This window comes from Hyperoodon ampullatus, assembly GCF_949752795.1.
Source record: "Hyperoodon ampullatus genome assembly, chromosome: 1".
Taxonomy (NCBI): Eukaryota; Metazoa; Chordata; class Mammalia; order Artiodactyla; family Ziphiidae; genus Hyperoodon; species Hyperoodon ampullatus.
In genome coordinates, this window is record NC_136914.1 from 71377358 (window position 1) to 71397297 (window position 19940).

Here is a 19940-nt window from a genome sequence, read left to right on the forward strand (position 1 = left end):
CTATCTGGCAATAAATTCTTGACAAGAGGAAAGAAACAGGACGAAGGAATAATTTTTAATTCTCATACTATCATCTTTCAATTTTAAAATAATTTTTTAACTGCTGCAAGTGTAACTGTTGAGAGAAAAACGGTGAGCTCCTCTACCCAGAGCTAAAATGGCTGAAATGCCTTCTCTGCCCACACCCACGATGGACGTTGACTGCGAGGCTCCCAACAATCCTCCATTGGCCCCGCCCCTACAGCTCGGAACCCCTCCTTCCTACTATACCCGCCCTTCCGTTAGGCCTCCTCTCATGATTGGCTGTCCGTAGTGTTTGCGACTTCTCCGGATGTTGCGTCACGCAGCGAGCTAAAGAGACTGCGCTCACAATCAGTAAGAAGTGGACGGAGGCCGCGGGACGTGGTAGTCGTTGCGATTCGCCGGCCCGGAAGGGGACCTGCGCCCTTGAGTTGACCAGGGACTGAGGTAAGGCTCCCCCGGGCCGTGAGGCACCGCGATCCACCGTACTACTGACAGCCGGCCTCGTTGGGCCGCTGCGTGCGTGTGGGGAGGACTGGAGACGGCAGCGCTGCGGGCTGCGTCACGGGCTGGCGGCGCGTCAGGGCCGTCCTGCAGGTGACCCGGTGGAGGGGACGGCGACTTCGGGGCCTGGGGTAGGCGGGCAGGGGCCCGCTCTCTCTGCCTGCTTCTCCCTGGGCAGCGAGGTGCTGAATCATCCCCGCGGCCGGGCCTCCCAGGCGCCGCTGTGGTAGATAACGGGGTGCCTGCGGCTGGTGTGCTGTAGAGTCGTGCGTTGACTTTGGGAGGCTGGAGTTTTTGCTGCCGGGCTCTCATCCGAGTCTTGTGATCTAGCTGAACTTTCTCGGGGGACCAGGCGCCCGAGCTCATTGATGCACACGAAAGCGTACGGGGTCGGTAATAGTACCCATTTTGTAGTTAAGGCACCTGAGTCTCAGGGATCAAACATGCACACGAGGCCACTTCTAGCCTGTGATAGAAGTAAAATTCCCACTCTAGAGGCCACTCTGAGCTGCTGCTCCTCAGTAGGTGTGTTGAGGACTGAGAGGCACAGCACCTTTAGGCTGAGATGATGTAATGTCACGAAAGTGCTAGAATGATTCGGTATTTTTCCAAAGGATAGGTGTCAGTTTTGTACACCCCTCGCAGATCCCGTGGCAGAGTTGGAAGTACACTCAGATAGGTATTTAAAAGCAAAGATTCTTAGCTTTTGGGGTGCTAGTTAAAATACATATTACTGTGTCCTATTCCTAGGGGTTAAATCATTAGGACCGAAGTTAGACCTAGGAATCTACATTTTTAAGATACATCCCAGGTGGTTTCAATACCTTGAATATTTTTATATCATATTTTGAAGGGAAGTAATACTTGGCATGCTTGGTTTCCACTGATGTTTTATAACCTTGCAATGTAGTATGACCTTGAAGAGTTAATCACTTCTTGGATGACATTTTTCCTCTGCTCAAAGTTATTCTTGGCCCTTTTTTAAATTTTCCCACTGAATGCTGGTATAAATCTTCAGCCAAAACCACATGTATAAAATCCATCACACACCCCTTAATTCTCTTAAGATATTAAATCCACTCTGTATTGGACACATAACTTAAAAGTCATTCCTCTTGTTATTGTTCCGATTGGAATTTAAACCCATTTTGGTGGTCCATCCCAAACCAGTTCTGTGGGATGGATTTCTTGAACTAACAAGGGACAAGCAGAGTATTCATCATTATCATTTTAAAAGGTCACTTTATTTCACCTTTCCTCCTAAGAGATGACTGGCTCTTTCTTAGAGCCAGTGGGTTGGTTAATGGGTGATTTTTTGTCTCTGTCTCTAACTAGCATTTCAGATCTGCTTGGTAAACCTGGTGCACCACCATGCTGGCCGCAAGACTTGTGTGTCTCCGGACACTACCTTCCAGGGTTTTCCACCCAGCTCTCACCAAGGCCTCCCCTGTTGTGAAGAATTCCATCACGAAAAATCAGTGGCTCTTACCACCCAGCAGGGTAAAGATAATCTGAATATTTTTATATTGTCTGTCTCTCTGTATGCTTCTGGGACCATTTTTTTGACAGATTGTGAAGCTCCCTATTCTACTATTAGTGATTTACTGAAACAGCCCTGAAAATGTCCCAAATCAGCTCTTTCTTCCTATTAGTGTTCTGTTCCATCTTTATCATATATGAAAAAGAACTCCTGTAACTTCTCCTTTACTTACAGCTCTTGGAATTTCTCATTCAGAGAATTTAGAGTAATTTGTGAAGGATTGAGAGCTGTATGGTTCAACAGAGAGATCGTGGAGCCGATTGTCAAAAGCTTAAGAATATTACCATTTGGCCAATAACTTATTAATAAGTTACTAAACATGTCATTTCAGCTCTTGTTTAGAGAATGGTAAAACAAAATCTGTCAAGTTAGAGAGAAACCCGTTTCCTTTTGTAGTAGATTTCTGCTCTAGCATTCAAATTAGGAGTATAAATTTTGAAATGTGAGGTAGATAAGGAAATATACAGAAGCTAGAAGAGACAACTTTTTTCTCTTAAATTAACTGTTCCACTGTTGAAAAAGAGCTAAAATAGAGGTAGTAGTCATCCCTCCCTTTGGCTTTGTATTAAAGGAAGGATTGAGCCCATTTCCCAGATGAAAAAATGCAGCTAATACTTACCAAATGCGTATCCTTTAAAAGTTAGTGTTTAAAATATGATAATTCTAGAGATATAAATAAAATTTGTAGTTTATGAAATAAACAGTTCTGAAACCTGACCTAAGAAGTTAGGTTGTAATGAATTAGTGAATCACTTCGAAGATAGAGCACAGGTAAGGTCTACATTTAATTTTTTAGATTGGCTAACATACTTTCATAGTGAAGTATATATGACTTACATACATAGAAAGTACCAAGTTACATTATCCAGAGTTTTCTAGGGTGATGAGATCCTCTGTTTTATTTTGTTGTTAACATTCTTTTGGTGTGGGTGGTGTGTGTCTTTGTTTCCATGTGTATCAGGAATATGCCACCAAGACAAGAATTGGAATTCGGCGTGGGAAAACTGGCCAAGAACTCAAGGAGGCAGCTCTGGAACCATCATTGGAAAAAATATTTAAAAGTAGGTGGCAGCCTTTAGTAAACTCGTGTTTTAAAAAAAGGTCCATGAACAGCCTCCTTAAAGTATATGCAAACTTGTACATATGTGCATTTTGTGAGAAGGGCAGTCATGCTCAGGTATCTGATGACCCTGAAAAGGTTGGTACTTCACACTGAGCTCAGTGGTCCCCAGTCATATTTCTTCCAGAAAAAAATTTTACTTTCACCATTTTTTTAAGGATTATTAGTTAATGTGCCATGATCTGAAAGTTATAATCTGTTATTGAAGTTCATTTGAAGTCATGTAGAATCTTACTTCAAACATAATATTTGTATATGTTTCAGGTCAAGAGTAAATCACCAAAACATAGATGTTAATAAAAAGTTAGTTGTTCAAGAGGGGTCATCTTGATTGGCTGCCCATTTAGGGCCTCTCAGGAAGCAATACCCTAATGACGTCAGTTTGGTTCACAGTTTGGATTTCAGCTTTGCAAGTTCAGAATCTAGATTGGTAATCTAGCCAAAATCAAAGAACACTAGTGCTCCTTAACAGCCTTGCAAAAGGTCAATACCCATCTTCCCTGACTTAAAATGGAGTTACGTCCTGATAAACCCATCATAACTTGAAGATGCCCTGAAGTTCAAATTATATTTAATATACCTAACTTACCAAATATCATAGCTTAGCCTAGCCTACCTTAAGCATGTTCAGAATACTTAACATTAGCCTACAGTTGGGCAAAATTATCTAACACTAAGCCTATTTTATAATTAAGTGTTGAATCCTTCCTGTGATTTATTGAATCCTGAAAGTGAAAAATAGAATTGTTGTGTGAGTACAGAATGGTTATAAGTGTATCGGCTGTTTACCCTCATGATCAACTGGCTGACTGGGTGCCGCTGCCCAGCATCACAAGGGAGTATCGTACTGCATGTCAGTAGCCCAGGAAAAGATCAAAATTAAAAATTCAAAGTACAGTTTCTACTTAAATACATATCGTTTTTTAAAAAATCTTAAGTTGGGGACCATCTGTATTTTAAAATGGGAGAGAGCCCTAGTTGGCATCCCTCAGGGCATTTCTGTTGGTCAGTTGGCCCTAGAAACCAAATTATATGAATCATAGCAACAGTGTAGTAACATTCTTAGGGAACAAACTTTGACTAAAGGGAGCAAGATGCTCTTTGTGAATACCTCCATCCAGTTAAGAGTTGATAACATTTCCTCTCGGTACTCTAAAACAAGATCATCCTCTCCCTTGATCTTGCTGCATAAACACTAATTACATTTTTCTTTGGTTCATTTTTTTCTTGACTCCATGTAAAGCATCATCTGTGTTAATAGCACTTCAGACACAATATTAAATATAACGTGACGTTAACATGTTTTTCTCATCTTTATTTTCTAAGAGTGTCATGAGAACACACATCTTTTATGAATAAAATAACATATATCACAGAAGTATCCCTACATCTACAGATACACTGCCTCCGCAAATTTTGTGAGAGTGAACTTAAAGATTAATTAAGTCTAATCATTTTAGTCAAGACAGCAGTATTAACTTGCATTTCCTCCTGTGTTCTGCAGTTGATCAGATGGGAAGATGGTTTATTGCTGGAGGGGCTGCTGTTGGTCTTGGAGCTTTGTGCTACTATGGCTTGGGAATGTCTAATGAGATTGGAGCTATTGAAAAAGCCATGTAAGTAAATTTTTCTCAAACAATTCGTGCCTTAAAAGTTTCCAGTTTTCTTCTCATCCTATCTTTCACCACTTTTGGAATAGTTTGTGTCCAGTGTTCCAACTGTGTGGAAATATACATGAATAAAAATAGAATTTCTCATTTCCTTGGCATATATTTATTCAAACAATAAATAAAAATCTTTTACCAAGGTTATATATGTTTAAGCAAGAAGCAAATGTGTTGTTTTGTATATGTGCCAAGTGCTTATATGTTTTATATTACTTAATTTTTTATGGTAACTCCAACATGCATCATTATTTCCATGATACTGGAATAAGATTTAGAGCAATAAAGTGATATTTCTCAAGATCTCCCACCTAGTAAATGATTCAACCAGAATTCACATTCATAATTCTATAAATTAACTGTGTTGTGTTTCTTACAGAATTTGGCCTCAGTATGTGAAGGATAGAATTCATACCACCTATATGTACTTAGCAGGAAGTATCGGCATAACAGCTTTGTCTGCCCTGGCAGTGAGCAGAACTCCTGCCCTCATGAACTTCATGATGAGAGGCTCTTGGGTGGTAAGTTAGCTTGTTTTTGTTTTCCTTTCCCACTAAATAGCAAGAGATTAAATGAAAACTCTCGGAGGAGGGGATTAAATGGAAAGAATACCTTACTATATTAAACAAATCTTTGTTCAAGTAATATATGGATTATTAGTGCAGCTGAAACAAAGTAGGAAATACCTTCTTAGGCAAGTCAGCTATTATTCCTTGTTGAATATGTATTTTAGTAGCAGCAAAGATGTTGGAAACCAAACTTACAGGAACATTCTACTTATCTAGCAGCAGATATCAAACAGCTCTATTTTGTAGTAATTTACTAAAAAATAAGGCAGATGAAAATCCATCTTATGTGGCACATATATACAATGGAATATTAGCCATAAAAAGGAACGAAATTGAGTTATTTGCAGTGAGGTGGATGGACCTAGAGTCTGTCATACAGATGAAGTAAGTCAGAAAGAGAAAAAGAAATACCGTATGCTAACACATATATGGAATCTAAAAAAAAAAAATGATTCTGAAGAACCTAGGGGCAGGACAGGAGTAAAGATGCAGACGTAGAGAATGGACTTGAGGACACGGGGAGGGGGAAGGGTAAGCTGGGATGAAGTGAGAGAGTGGCATGGACATATATACACTACCAAACGTAAAATAGATAGCTAGTGGGAAGCAGCCGCATAGCACAGGGAGATTAGTTCCGTGCTTTGTGACCACCTAGAGGGGTGGGATAGGGAGGGTGGGAGGGAGACGCAAGAGGGAGGGGATATGGGGATATATGTATAGGTATAGCTGATTCACTTTGTTATAAAGAAGAAACTAACACACCACTGTAAAGCAATTATACTCCAATAAAGATGTTAAAAGAAATCCATCTTAGAGGTCAGTGGAGGATAGCTGTCACAAAAACCCAAGCACTCTATACTACTAGGAGTAGAATAGTGCTGGCACTATTCTGAACTTTTCTTGACCCTTTATAAGGTTTTATATTCAGTGAGAGTTTCTCGAGCATTTGTTGTTTTACTAGCATTTTTTTTTTTTATTTTAGTAGGAGAGGACAGGGTAGTTGAGTTTTGTGAAAAAAACAGCTTGGGCAAAGGAGAGGAGATAGTCATTATAAGTGACTTTACAATCCCATTCAAGTGAAGTTCAAGTGTTTGAGGTCTGGAGTGTGAAGAAGACACAATTAGAAAGGGTGTGTTTGATTGCCGAGCTGAGGAGAGCACCTAAGCGGTTAGAGGCCATTGCAGATACTGGAACAGCAAAAGTATGATTTGTATTTGAGCTTTAAGAGCTAATGTGGAAGAGACAGGAAGCAGGTATACCAGCTGTGCCTTTTCAAGGTCTAAAATGATGGTAATGCAAACTAGAGCAACGAGTGTGAGACTGGAAGGGAATGGGAGATGGGAAAGTTTATATAACACTTACATACTTCCCACAGCAAATTCCCACTGATTCTTCCCATGGGCAACCCAAATCCCTATGACTTCCAAATCTGTAATGTTTCCACTATTCTGTACTTTCCAAAAGGAGAACCATTTGCAATTATGTAGCCATTTAGACACTTCAGTATTAGGGTCTTGCTTCTCAGATGGGTGTCATGAATCTCCTAGCCTAGAGGTTATTGAAGGCACAGAATCAACCTGTTGCATTCTCATCAGGTATGTCAGTTTTAATCAGAGGTAAACAATTTAAAGCAATGCTTTTGTAATAAAGCAAACATGAAAGATTAAAATATACAAAAGAGTTTAGCCCCTAAAATAAGACTTCAAGGAGGTTTTGTGCTTGGGTCATATTCTCAGGTGCTTGTGGGCATAAGATCAGTCTCACCTGCCTTTAGGGCTGCTTAAGTAAAATAGTTTAGAAAGCCAGACAGGTGCTACAGAGAGGAAGAAGCCTTTGGGAGGTGACAGACATACACACAGATAATGTCAAAGTTTGTACCAAGTGCTTTTGGAACAGAGTAGAGACATCTGACACTGCTTATTACAGCCAGGGTACCTACCAGAAAAACTTTACAGGCAAAGAGGTAATCCTTGAATATGTCAACCAGATAGGAAGGAGGTATTTTTAGGCAAAATAAACAAAAATAAAGAGGTGTGAAACTGGGGTATGTTTGCAGCCTACCAGTTCAGTGTAGCTGGAGTGTAGAGTATGGGAAGGTAAAAGGCAAAAAATGAACCTGGTCGATGAAGGACTTTAAAAGAAAAATATATAATTGTGTTAAATATCCTGAAAATGCTTTGCACAGAGATAGATGAAGTAGCTTTTAGTAATTGTTTCTCCATTGGAAGGTGGTGAAGTAGAACCCAGCCTGCTTTTCTGTGTTATGAGTGAAGGCTTTCGCATTCTTAGCAAAAACAGCTGTTATGTTTACCTGTACTTTACCTCAGAGGTTGACCGTTCAAATGCCCATGGGTTAGACATAATGCAGATGAGATGAGTGAGGCAGGCCTGGTATGTCACATGGGATTTTGGCATCTAGAGAAAGCCTTACAACTAAATGCATTCACGCTCAATTGTTTTTTTGAATAGTTGGCCAGACAAAACATCTGCTGCTTGATCTTGCCCAAGGGCTGCAAGTTTGCAATTTCTGCTTTAAATTTCCTGAAGATTATCATCTTTCATTACAAACATTTCTTCCTTGTTATGCACAAGCAATATTTAAATGTGTAACAATGGAAATCGAAGATAGACAAAGAAAGGGGATGAGGGCCAATTCAGCCAGAAAATTGGGAGGATAGAAATGTAGAATCTTATTTCTCATCTTTTCCATGTGCTTCTTTTTTTCAGGTTTTCATTTAGCAAATACAGAGTTTGAGACAATGTGCTATATATATATATATATATATATATATATATATATATATATATACACACACACACACACATATATATATTCTAATTGGTGTATCATGACTAACTTTTTTTAATGTTACTTGTGCTATACCGAAATAAATATAATTTAAAATAATTAAATAATTATTCTGGGATTTTTAAAGGGGTTTTGTTATACCTTTGTCTAACAAGAATAAAATTTTTTTTTTTTTTTTTGTGGTACGCGGGCCTCTCACTGTTGTGGCCTCTCCCGTTGCGGAGCACAGGCTCCGGATGCGCAGGCTCAGCAGCCATGGCTCACGGGCCCAGCCGCTCCGCGGCATATGGGATCCTCCCAGACCGGGGCACGAACCCGTATCCCCTGCATCGGCAGGCGGACTCTGAACCACTGCGCCACCAGGGAGGCCCGAATAAAATTTTTTAAAGATGATGTTATCTGCCAAAGCTCTACTCATTCACTTAAAGTTGTCTGGAAAACTTTATGTGTGATAGTAGGGGATGCTCTTGCTAATTTGACCAAACTGAAATAAGTACAAGGCCTTTTAATGTGCTAGAGAAATATAGGATTCTGTTTATTATCCTTCATCTTTTTAAACATGGTTTATTGGAGGGACTAACTGGACTTGGAACCTGTGGGTTTCTACTTTGTTGTTGTATAAGCATCAATTTTTCTTAGTAATACATGTCTTTCAGACAATTGGTACAACCTTTGCAGCCATGATTGGAGCTGGAATGCTGGTCCAGTCGATATCATATGACCAGAGCCCAGGCCCAAAGCATCTTGCTTGGTTACTACATTCTGGTATGTTCTGTTTTACAATTGTTGTTAAACAATCTTAAATACTGCCTTTTTTGATGGCTCTTCACGGTTGTAAATGATATGTACACAATTTAATTAAGCCTCATGTCTGCTAAACACGGTTTTCTGCACTTATTCCTGGTAGTAGTATTGCCAGATCTCCACTCTGGAAAGTTAATGATTCTGATGCTAAGACCATAGACAGCCCCAGTATTACACTTGCCTCTGGTGACAGTCTGGTATATGCAGAGATTTCCTTTTATGTATTTTGTCTAATACCAGAAGGATTTCAGATCTGATACACATCACTTGAGAATTGTTCTTCTTGTATATCTTTAGAAAAATAAGAAACTGGGGTCTCTACCAGAGAAGGAGGACGTAAGATGTGTGAAAGAATAGGAGCAGAGATTTTTGCAGTGGAGCATTGGGAAGAAGAAAGCAGTCAAAAAGATCTTTGGAAATTCACTTTTGTTTGTGATGAGGTTAGCTGGGTCAGTATTTAGATAGTTTTTGGCACAAAGTTACTGTGGGCAGGACAGAGGCTGTCCAACCCTGGTATTGCGGAACAGTATTAATATTTCTTTAGGTATATGTAATATTTTCCTTAATTATGGAAAGACAAATATTTTAAAGTTTACATAAAGTATTTTCCATTGCAAGTATCCCAGGGTATTCTGCCTCTGGGTTGAGTAAAGAACACCAGATGCAGAAACAAAAATGCTTTAGATGCATGATCTCTACCACAAGCCAAGACAAATTTTATAAGGATTTCCATGAAAATTCCAGGGAGACAGACTGAAATGTTTTTCACATGGGTTAGTAAATGGAAATTAGTTTTGGGGTACCCAGTATGATGAATTTCCAGTGTGAAATACATCATTTGTATTCTTCATGTGCTGGCTTTGTTTTGGTGAATGTGAGAGAGCATGACTTCCCAACCTTGGTTTTCAAGCCTCTCTTCCATTAGGTCTTAGGTAATTCAACCATAGATATTTTCCATGGACCTTTACAAGACAGAACTTTTGTGGTTGGGAGGGCGATGGTCCCAATATTTTCTTATACCAGTAACCTGCTTTTAAGAAAAAAATTACTTAAAACGTAGTGTGTGCATTTGCTATAAAATTTAATATCTCTTAGTGCCATATAAATATTCAAGGATTATTCAACATCTTAGCCAGTAAATAGAGTTCTACACCTGTTTCCCATTTTAGACACTGTTTCCTTGAATAAACAGGTTCAGTGTCATTTTATCTCTGATAAATAGTAGATCCACTTGTTGAATTAAAGTAGCTATGTAGTTTTAATTCTAGCTAGAATAAGTAAGCTTTTCTACCTGTGTTGCTTAGAAAACCTCTTTTTATCTGATATTATTGTAACATATAAATTACTTAAGTTCTGAGTGTTTTATGTGTGTTGGAGGGCAGTCCCCAAGACCACCCATTCATTCAGCAATTTGTTAGATGGAGTCACAGGACTCAGCATATAGTTATACTCAGAGCTAAGGTTTATTACAGTGAAAGGATACACAACAAGATCAGCAAGGGAGAAAGATACAGGCAAAGTCTAGAGTGTGGAGAAATCCACACACAGGCTTTCAGTGCTGTCTCCTTCCTTTGAGGGTATACGGCAAGAATGCTAAATATGCAGTAACATGTACAATGTTTCTGCCCAGGGAAGCCCATTAGAGACTCAGCGCCCAAGGTTTTTATTGGGGGCTGATCATTTAGGGGCCCTCCTAGCAACTACCAAAATCCAGACTCCCAGAAGGAAAGCAGGCATTCAGCATAACTCACTGTTTGCATAAATAGTCTAACCCTAAGGTTAGAGAATGGTTCCAGTGCCAAGTTCTCAGATGCCAGCCAAGGATTAACCTTGCAAGCAGGTCTTTGTAAAGGTAGGCTTAAGTCTGCTGTGTTAACCCTTTCTTGCACAGTATGAATGCCATTTTTTTCTTTTTTTAATTTGTTTTCAGAATTTGCTTTATTCTTCATAAACATCTTGGGAAGCTGTGTGTGCTGGCATTAGCCTGTCCATATGTTCATGGATGAGGAAGCTGAGGCTGGGTGAAGTCACACAGCAGGAAGTGCCAAAGTCAAGACTGACACCCCCCCCCAATGTTATTTCTCTTTTTTTCTTTTCTTCCCCCATAAATTTATTATTTATTTATTTATTTTTGGCTGCATTGGGTCTTCGTTGCTACGCGCAAGCTTTTCTCTAGTTGCGATGAGTGGGGGCTACTGTTCGTTGTGGTGTGCGGGCTTCTCATTGCAGTGGCTTCTCTTGTTGTGGAGCATGGGCTCTAGGCACATGGGCTTCAGTAGTTGTGGCACATAGGCGGAGTAGATGTGGCTTGCGGCTTCTAGAGCACAGGCTCAGTAGTTGTGGCGCACAGGCTTAGTTGCTCCATGGCATGTGGGATCTTCCCGGACCAGGGCTCAAACCCATGTCTCCTGCACTGGCAGGCAGATTCTTAACCACTGCACCACCAGGGAAGCCCCCAGTGTTATTTCTTGAAGTCCAACTCTCTGTCTAATTCTTCATTCACTGACATGATTGAGTTTCAGACCCCTTTAATCCAAAGTGGATGACCTAAGGGCAACCACTCAGTGTCAGAGAGACATCAAAGCCAGGTTTTGACCCAGGATAAACATCCCAATGCATTCTATTTTCATTTTTCATACAGATGTTTAATACCTTGTGGACACAGCTGTGGTCTCAATCAGGCCTAAGTGATACTGTGCAAGAATTACTGAAATGCTCACTGAAAGCTAGTCTCTTCTAACTGTTTTTCCCCTGCTTTATAGAGATATAACTGATACATGATATTGTATAAGTTTAAGACATACAACATGTTGATTTGACACTTATATATTACAAAATGATTACTACCATAGCATTAGCTAACACCTTCATTTTGTATTTACCGTATCTTTTTTATGGTGAGAACATTTAAGATCTACTCTCTTAGCAGCATTTATGATAATGGTATTATTAGCTGTAATCATGATGTACATTAGGTCCTCAAACTTGTTAATCATAACTGGAAGCTTGTACCCCTTGACAGGTATCTCCGCATTTTCGTCTCCCCCCAACCCCTAGTAACCACCACTATGCTCTGTGTTTCTCTGTTTGACTTTTTTAGATTCCACACATAAGTGAGATCATACGATATTTGTCTTTCTCTGTCCAACTTATTTCACTTAGCGTAATGCCCTCAAGATCCATCTGTATCGTCAAGAAGTGCAACATTTCATTCTTTTTTGAGTCTGAATAATATTCCATTGTTTATATATACTGCATCTTCTTTATCCATCCATCCATTGACAAACACTTGGGTTGTTTTCATATCCTGATTTCAGTTCCTTTGCTTATAAACCCAGAATTGGGATTGCTGGATCATATGATAGTTGTGTTTATTTTTTGAGGAACCTTCATACTTGTTTTCCCCAGTGGATGTACTAATTTTCTGAAGGGCAGTTTTCATTCACAATGATAATGTTGAGCTATTCTTATCAGTTTTGTAATTGATTTGTCCTTAAGCAGCAAACATCTATTGCCATTTAAGACTTTTATCAGTATCATTGGAAAAAATCTCAATAATCTCCTTGAAAGTTTTTCTTAAAATTTTGCTGTCAGTTGCAAAACTGATAGGAATTCTAATAGAAATGTCATACAGATGAATTTCTATCCAATATCTTTCCTAGAGCAAAAAAATTTTTAATTTTCCATCATCACATAATAAAATATGCCCTATTACTTGATCTAGAAATGTTAGTCTCAAAAGAGACACACTGGTATTAAAATTTCCGTGTGAAGGTAGCTCTGTGCTTATTCCATGAGTTCAACTATGCACATTTAATGTTTAAGAAAAGGGTATAGTTGAGAATTCCCTGGCTGTCTAGTGGTTAGGACTCTATGCTTCCACTGCAGGGGGCCCAGGTTCGATCCTTGGTTGGGGAACTAAGATCCCACAAGTCACATGGTACTGCCAAAAAAAAAAAAAAGAAAAGGGTATAGCTTGCTCTGCTCAATACGGAAACAATGCCTTATCTAAGATCTGTTTTTTTTAAATAAAAGATTTCTATTTACCTTTGCTAATGAAATTATTACTATACTTTTGGTGGACATGTTTATAAATATCTGACAACTAAAATTGCTTTTTACAAGCTGTGATTACATTCCCTATTACACAAGGTAACAGCAGCATCTGTCCTTGAAGTTCCTACTTTTAAGATTAGCATCCTATACTTCATCTTTCCTTTTACTGTGTTCTCTTTCAGCACAGTAGATTTGACCTTCAGTTATTTTAAGCCTTTCATCTCAGTTCTTCCAAATGTGAATATTGTTATAAAGACTACTGGTAGACTCAGATCCAAATAATGAACTACACTGAATTTGACATAGTTACTAAAAATCTAAATTAGTGTTTATACTTGTGTGAGTTTTGACTGACTGACTAGGAATCGTGTTACTTGTGATTTAGAATTTGGATAGGTACAAGTTTTAGTTGTGGGGTTTTGGGGATAGTGTCACCTAAATAAGGAGAAGACTTTGTAATCATATTGTTTAACTATAAGCTATATGTTCAGATGGCATGTTAGTTAGAAGAAGCATTTTCCTTTTGGTTGTTATTTAGTAAATATTTAACTGCCTTCTTGCTCTTTCTGCAGGTGTGATGGGTGCAGTGGTGGCTCCTCTGACGATATTAGGGGGGCCTCTTCTCATCAGAGCTGCATGGTACACAGCTGGTGTTGTGGGAGGCCTATCCACTGTGGCCATGTGTGCACCCAGTGAGAAGTTTTTGAACATGGGAGCACCTCTGGGCGTGGGCCTGGGTGTCGTCTTTGTGTCCTCACTAGGTAAGCCACTGTGCTTTGATGCTTGGTTCTTGGTTCATGATGTCCTAAAATCATCTGACATACTCAGGTATCCTAATGGAGAGAATCTAGTAAGTGTCATTTTTAAAAGTTGGTTAAAACATATATGCTAATTTGACTGGATTTGCTCATTTGGCATCATGGCAAACCATTATCATTGGTTTTACCAAATACATGTAAAATGGGAAAGTTGGTCTGGAGAACATGAAAATTGCTCTGATGCAGGAACTTTCCTATAATGTGGGCAAGTGACCCATTGAAAGAATGAGTATAATGGGTTTTGAACTGAATGTATGTAAAATTAGAGCACATACTCGGATGTTTCCTTATCTGTGCAGCATACCAAAGAAGAAAATTTTTTTAAGTAATGCTGATTATAAATCCAGTTACAGAAAAATCCTTTTTCCCAGAAAAACTTTTTTTTTCCCATTTTGATTTCAGGATCTATGTTTCTTCCACCTACCACTGTGGCTGGCGCCACTCTGTACTCAGTGGCAATTTATGGCGGATTAGTTCTTTTCAGCATGTTTCTTCTGTATGATACACAGAAAGTAATCAAGCGTGCAGAAGTAGTACCAGTGTATGGAGTTCAAAAATATGATCCCATCAATTCGTAAGTAGCCTTTAATGTCTTTTCTTTGTTGCATAAGGACATTTGTGTTGCTTTGGCCTATTTTGTTTTATGACTGTGTTAGTTTCCAAGGACTGCTATAACAAATTATATAAACTGGCTGATTTGAAACAATAGAAATTTATTCTCTCATAGGTCCAGAGTCCAGAAGTCTGAAATCAAGGTATCATCAGGGTTGGTACCTTCTGAGGGCCCTAGGGGAGAATCTACTCCATGCCTCTCTCCTAGATTCTTGTCATGGCCAACCATCCTTGGCATTCCTTGGCTTTTAGATATATCACTCTAATCTTTACTCCTGTCCTCATATGATGTTTTCCCTGTATCTCTGTCTCTTATAATGATGCCATATTGAATTAAGGCTCACCCTTCTCCAATATTACCTCTTCTTTACTCACATCTTAATTATAATCACAAAGACCCTATTCCCAAGTAAGGTCACATTCACAGGTACCACAGATTAGGACTTGAACATATCTTTTGAGTTCAACCTGCAACAATGACTTTGTTGACTTTTACTATTTTATTTCTGTTATTATTTGGTCTGTTCTCTTTCCTTAGTAAGTTGTGTATACATTTGATTATATTGCAACTAAGTGTAATAATTAGGTATGTATTCAGTTGATTCAGAGTATTTTACCTATTTTTGTTAATTAGCCTTATAGTCCTTTTGTTGGTCAATTAATTGTGTGTGTGTGTGTGTGTGTGTAATTTATATTTAACAGACTTTAAAACTGAAGAAAAGATGTATTAGTCAAGTGTTATTTTTGGAAAGTGTACATAATTGAAATTTTTAATAGGAAAGCCTATTTTATTAAAAATTGGAAACACTTCAATTTTTAATTTTTTATTAAAAATTGAAAATTCCATTTTGGAGATACTCAACTGTAGCTGATGTTAAGTGTTGTATAATAATGCTTTTTCCTTTCCTTGGCCTCTCCACCAAAGTAGGTTATTTTATTTAAGTAATTTCCTTGAGTTTCATGGTGTCTATCACATTTTTTAAAGTAATTTATTTTTCTTTGTTTAAAACTTAATGTAATGATTTTTTAAAACATTGCTATAATGCTTACAGATTTGTAGCAGGTTTTTTGGGGGTAATGAGGGGAGGCATTGAGGGAGTGTGTTATATTTTAAAATGCCAGACTTGTGTCTGACACATTTTTGTGAAGGTGTTTCTTTGGTTTTTGTTTTGATTATTTCATTGTCTATTACCCATTTCTTTTTTTTAAAGCAAGATACTGTACTCATAGTAGAGTGTCAGAGAATATAATGATTTTTAAAACTGCCCTTTAACACGTAAAAGATTAATCTGCCAAAAGAAAAATCTTGATAGTTTTCTAGTCTAGGACTTCCTTAGTTGGTGTCTTTTTTTAAATTTCCATTTCATATACCTGGGACAAATAATCAGTGTTGCGCTTTCTTCTCTCCTACGTTAAGAAATCGTTTTTGTCATTGTTACAAGAATTACATCATATTTAACAGGCATAATTTCTTTTCTAGGATGCTGGGAATCTACATGGATACATTAAATATATTTATGCGAATTGCCAGTATTCTAGCAACTGGAGGCAACAGAAAGAAATGAAGTGACTCAGCTTCTGACTTCCTTAATACATCAGATATCTGGCTTGTTTAATAGGGGCAGATATTCTTTAGTTTGTGCAAGCAGCTTTCATTGAAGTTTAGAAGATAAGAACTTGTCAACATGTTTCAGGTGTTCCAGTAATGTGATGCTTCAGGTCTGCTTTTTCTTCTGGAGAATAAATTCAGTAGTTCTCTTCCAAATAATACACACATTTTCAATTCTTGTGTTTGAGTAATTCTAAAATGTTCAAATGAATATGAAAACCAAGTTTTGTGTTGAAGGAATTTAAGTATTTTATATATTTTTAAATTTATTTGGTTAAGTGAAATTTAGCAAACTTGTGCACCTGCATTTTTCATTTTGGATTGCAGAATATTAACAAGTAATGTCATAAGTGATGTAGGGGTTTGGTAAAGGGACCAGAGAGAAGTAAAGCAACACCTGCAGTCTTTCTTTGAATACTTAGAACTTAGCACTCGTGTAATTGTGGTGAGCCAGTGAGGGGGTCTGGATGTTTGGAAACAAGTCATGGCTGTACATCTGCTGAACTTATCAGAAGCACTGAGCAGAAAACAAAAGACATAGGTGATTCTCCAGGCTCTCCTTACGATATGGATGTGATCATATTTGGCTTCTCATTGTTTGACACTGTTGGGAGAGTCCACAATGCTAATCATGTGGAGAATTCCTGTTACATATATTATGTGTGTGTGTAAGTCTTACTTTTGAATTGTCTAGTAGAACAAAATATCCTTAAAACACTCAGGAAAAAAATATTCGAAGCATGAAAATTGTTGCATTTTAAGTATACAAACAATATGTGCATAGTTGCTGAATATTTTTACAAATTTATTGAAATGTTTAAAGGAATACATGCTTGCCTTTCTTATCTCTTCAGGCTTTAACTTTTATCAGAAAAGCCTACTCGTGGTTTACACTTGAGATTATGAAAGCAGTTTTCCCCCTCAGATTTAGTTTCTTGCATTCCCTCTCAGAGGAATCACTAAAAAAAAGGAAGGCAGGGCTTCCCTGGCGGCGCAGTGGTTAGGAATCCGCCTGCCAATTCAGGGGACATGGGTTTGAGCCCTGATCTGGGAAGATCCCACATGCCGCGGAGCAACTAAGCCCGTGCACCACAGCTACTGAGCCTGTGCTCTAGAGCCCGCGAGCCTAGAGCCTGTGCTCCGCAACAAGAGAAGCCACTGCAATGAGAAGCCTGCGCACCTCGACGAAGAGTGTCCCCCGCTCGCTGCAACTAGAGAAAACCCGCGCACAGCAACGAAGACCCAACGCAGCCAAAAATAAATAAATAAATAAATTTATTTAAAAAAAAAAAAGGCAAAGCGAGGCTTCTTTCATGAACTATATCAATCAAAAATGTAATGGAGAAAATGCTTCACTAGAGTTTCCCCTAGCAGAATTCTCCTCTCCTCCATAGGCCATTACTTAACTCTCTTGTGCCATTTATAAGTTTTTGATACAGAAGAGTTATTTTTGGAAGTTCTTATGAATGAAATAAGTGTATGATTATTGAGATGGTGTTTTGACAAATACTTACTACAGTAATCCATTAATAACTATTCTACCCACCTCAAGTTACATAGGATGCCTATTCCTGAAATAATAAAGGTTCTACCCAGATGGTGATTGGTCCGTAATTTTTCCAGCTGAACCATATGCATATCATTGAATAGGAGATTTGTTCAAGAGAGCAACTTATTCCCTTACTGATGTAGTATATAGAGTATGGTATGATTATAACTATGGTCCTTACATCTAGACTGCATTTATCTGAACCCCAGGTCTTCCACTTATTCCTTACGTGACCTTTGGCAAATTACTTAACCTCTCTGTGCCCATTTCCTCATCTGTAAAATGAAGATGATAGCAGAACCTACCTCATAGGGTTAAGGTGAAATGTGCAGGCACTTAGTAAACGCTGTATAAGTTTTAGCTGCTGTTGCTGGCTGGTTTTGAAGGGTTTTTTCCTAAGAAACATCTATGAAACTTCTGTGTTTTCCCTTCTCTACCTTAGCCCCTGTACAGTGTGATCTTAGAGTGAAATCTTACCGGTCCTGTTGTCAGTCACGTTTTAGCACACAAAGTTTATATCCTTATGTTGGGATGATATACACACAACACAAAATGATATAATTTCAACAGTGGTATCAGGCAAAGGCTTATCTAGAAAATCAAGGGGGTTTTTTGTTTATTTTTTTTAATGACAGCATTTTATTATAGCACTTTTTCTGATTTTGCTAAGACAGTGAAGACCAGTATAAAATGAATATTTATAAATTAAAATATAATAGGTCTTAAGTGATAACAGAAGAAAAATCACTATTTCTCTGGCTACTGTTAACATACTACTGGGGTTTTTTTTTCCGTCACATCACTCACAGGGAAGAGTGGAGGCCTGCAAATTGATAGGCTTTAGGCAAAAAAAAAAAAAATCCATTTCTCATTTTCTGAAACATCTTCTGAAGCGTTAAAGGGTAACTGAGGGGGCTTCCCTGGTGGCGCGGTGGTTGAGAGTCCGCCTGCCGATGCAGGGGACACGGGTTCGTGCCCCGGTCTGGGAGGACCCCACGTGCCGCGGAGCGGCTGGGCCCGTGAGCCGTGGCTGCTGGGCCTGCATGTCCGGAGCCTGTGCTCCGCGACGGGAGAGGCCACAGCAGTGAGAAGCCCACGTAATGCAAAAAAAAAAAAAAAAAAAAAAAAAAAAGGGTAACTGAGGTATGTGGTTAAAAACAATCACACAAAATAATAAAGGCCCATTTGGTTTGCTTAGAATGGTATCTAATGAACATTCAGAGGACGTGAGTATAGCGTCTGGACCACGCTAACTGGACCCAGGGGAGACAATAATAGAAGTTGCCTTCTAAAGCATAGCAACCTCATGTAAAGACAGCCGTAGCCTCTGGTGATGAGTGTCAGAAGAGAACAATGTTACGTTTACAAGGTGTCCGAGGATGAAATCTTCAAGAGTAAACATGGTACAGCACATAAGAAAGGTAGGGCATTTTACACAGCAGGAATATAATGGAGAGAGAGTAGGGATATGGGGGAAGGTGACAAGAACAGGTTCCCCTGAAGCCTGATTCCCTGCACACAACTGGTGTGTGTGCTGTGCCTAGAGGCCTGACCCTTGAGTATTTTCTGTGCACTTTAAAATGTTAGGATCTGGGAAGAAAAGCAGGCATATTTTCCTGAAATTTGTTCATCTGTGTAGGATGTGTCCACGTTAAAGTCCCTGAAATTGAATATACCCAAGATCTGTATCATTTGAATAGGGTAGGAGGGTCCAGATACGCTGATAATATCTAATGTTGAACTGAAATGTTTGCATGTTGTGTGATAAGCCCTTTGCATAATCATAACATTCCTTTGAGCTAAGCACTGCTGTCCCCATTTTGCAGAGGAGTAAACTGAAGCCCACAGGTTCAGTCTTTGCACAAGGTCATATGGCTGGGAAGAATAAAGTGGTAGAGTTGAACCTCCTAACCAGATATACTGGGAAGTTTGTGATGAATGCCATAGGGCTGAAATCCTGTTTGAGAATCAAAAGCACTACAAATTAAATAGGTTGAGGTTTAGCTGAAAATACTTAGAACATTAGAATTTTAGTGTTTATCAAAAGGGATTGATCTCGTTGAAGGATAAATGGATGGTAATCATTTATATTTTACTTCCCCAGATCCTATTGTATAGAGTACCAGAAACTCCTTTTCTGTATTGCCCAGTCCACTTGGAGCTACAGATGAAACCATTTTTTAAGGTCGATGTAATCAGTAAGATGAAATTCTCCTTAAATGTACTCAATTTAGCTAGCACTCAAAATGGAAGCCATTTTTCAGG

At 38.7% G+C, this 19940-nt stretch overlaps 1 protein-coding gene across 1 annotated transcript; it reads left to right on the forward strand.

The window, feature by feature from the left end:
- Nucleotides 1-410: 410 nt before the first annotated feature.
- On the forward strand, nucleotides 411-16285 carry GHITM (growth hormone inducible transmembrane protein). The gene is made up of 9 exons (XM_079706616.1): nucleotides 411-468; nucleotides 1861-2025; nucleotides 3027-3126; nucleotides 4690-4801; nucleotides 5229-5370; nucleotides 8884-8992; nucleotides 13660-13848; nucleotides 14308-14479; nucleotides 15998-16285. Exons 2-9 carry the CDS (start codon nucleotides 1897-1899, stop codon nucleotides 16080-16082), a joined length of 1038 nt encoding a protein of 345 aa, XP_079562742.1. The 5' UTR covers nucleotides 411-468; nucleotides 1861-1896; the 3' UTR covers nucleotides 16083-16285.
- The last annotated feature ends 3655 nt before the right edge of the window (nucleotides 16286-19940 follow it).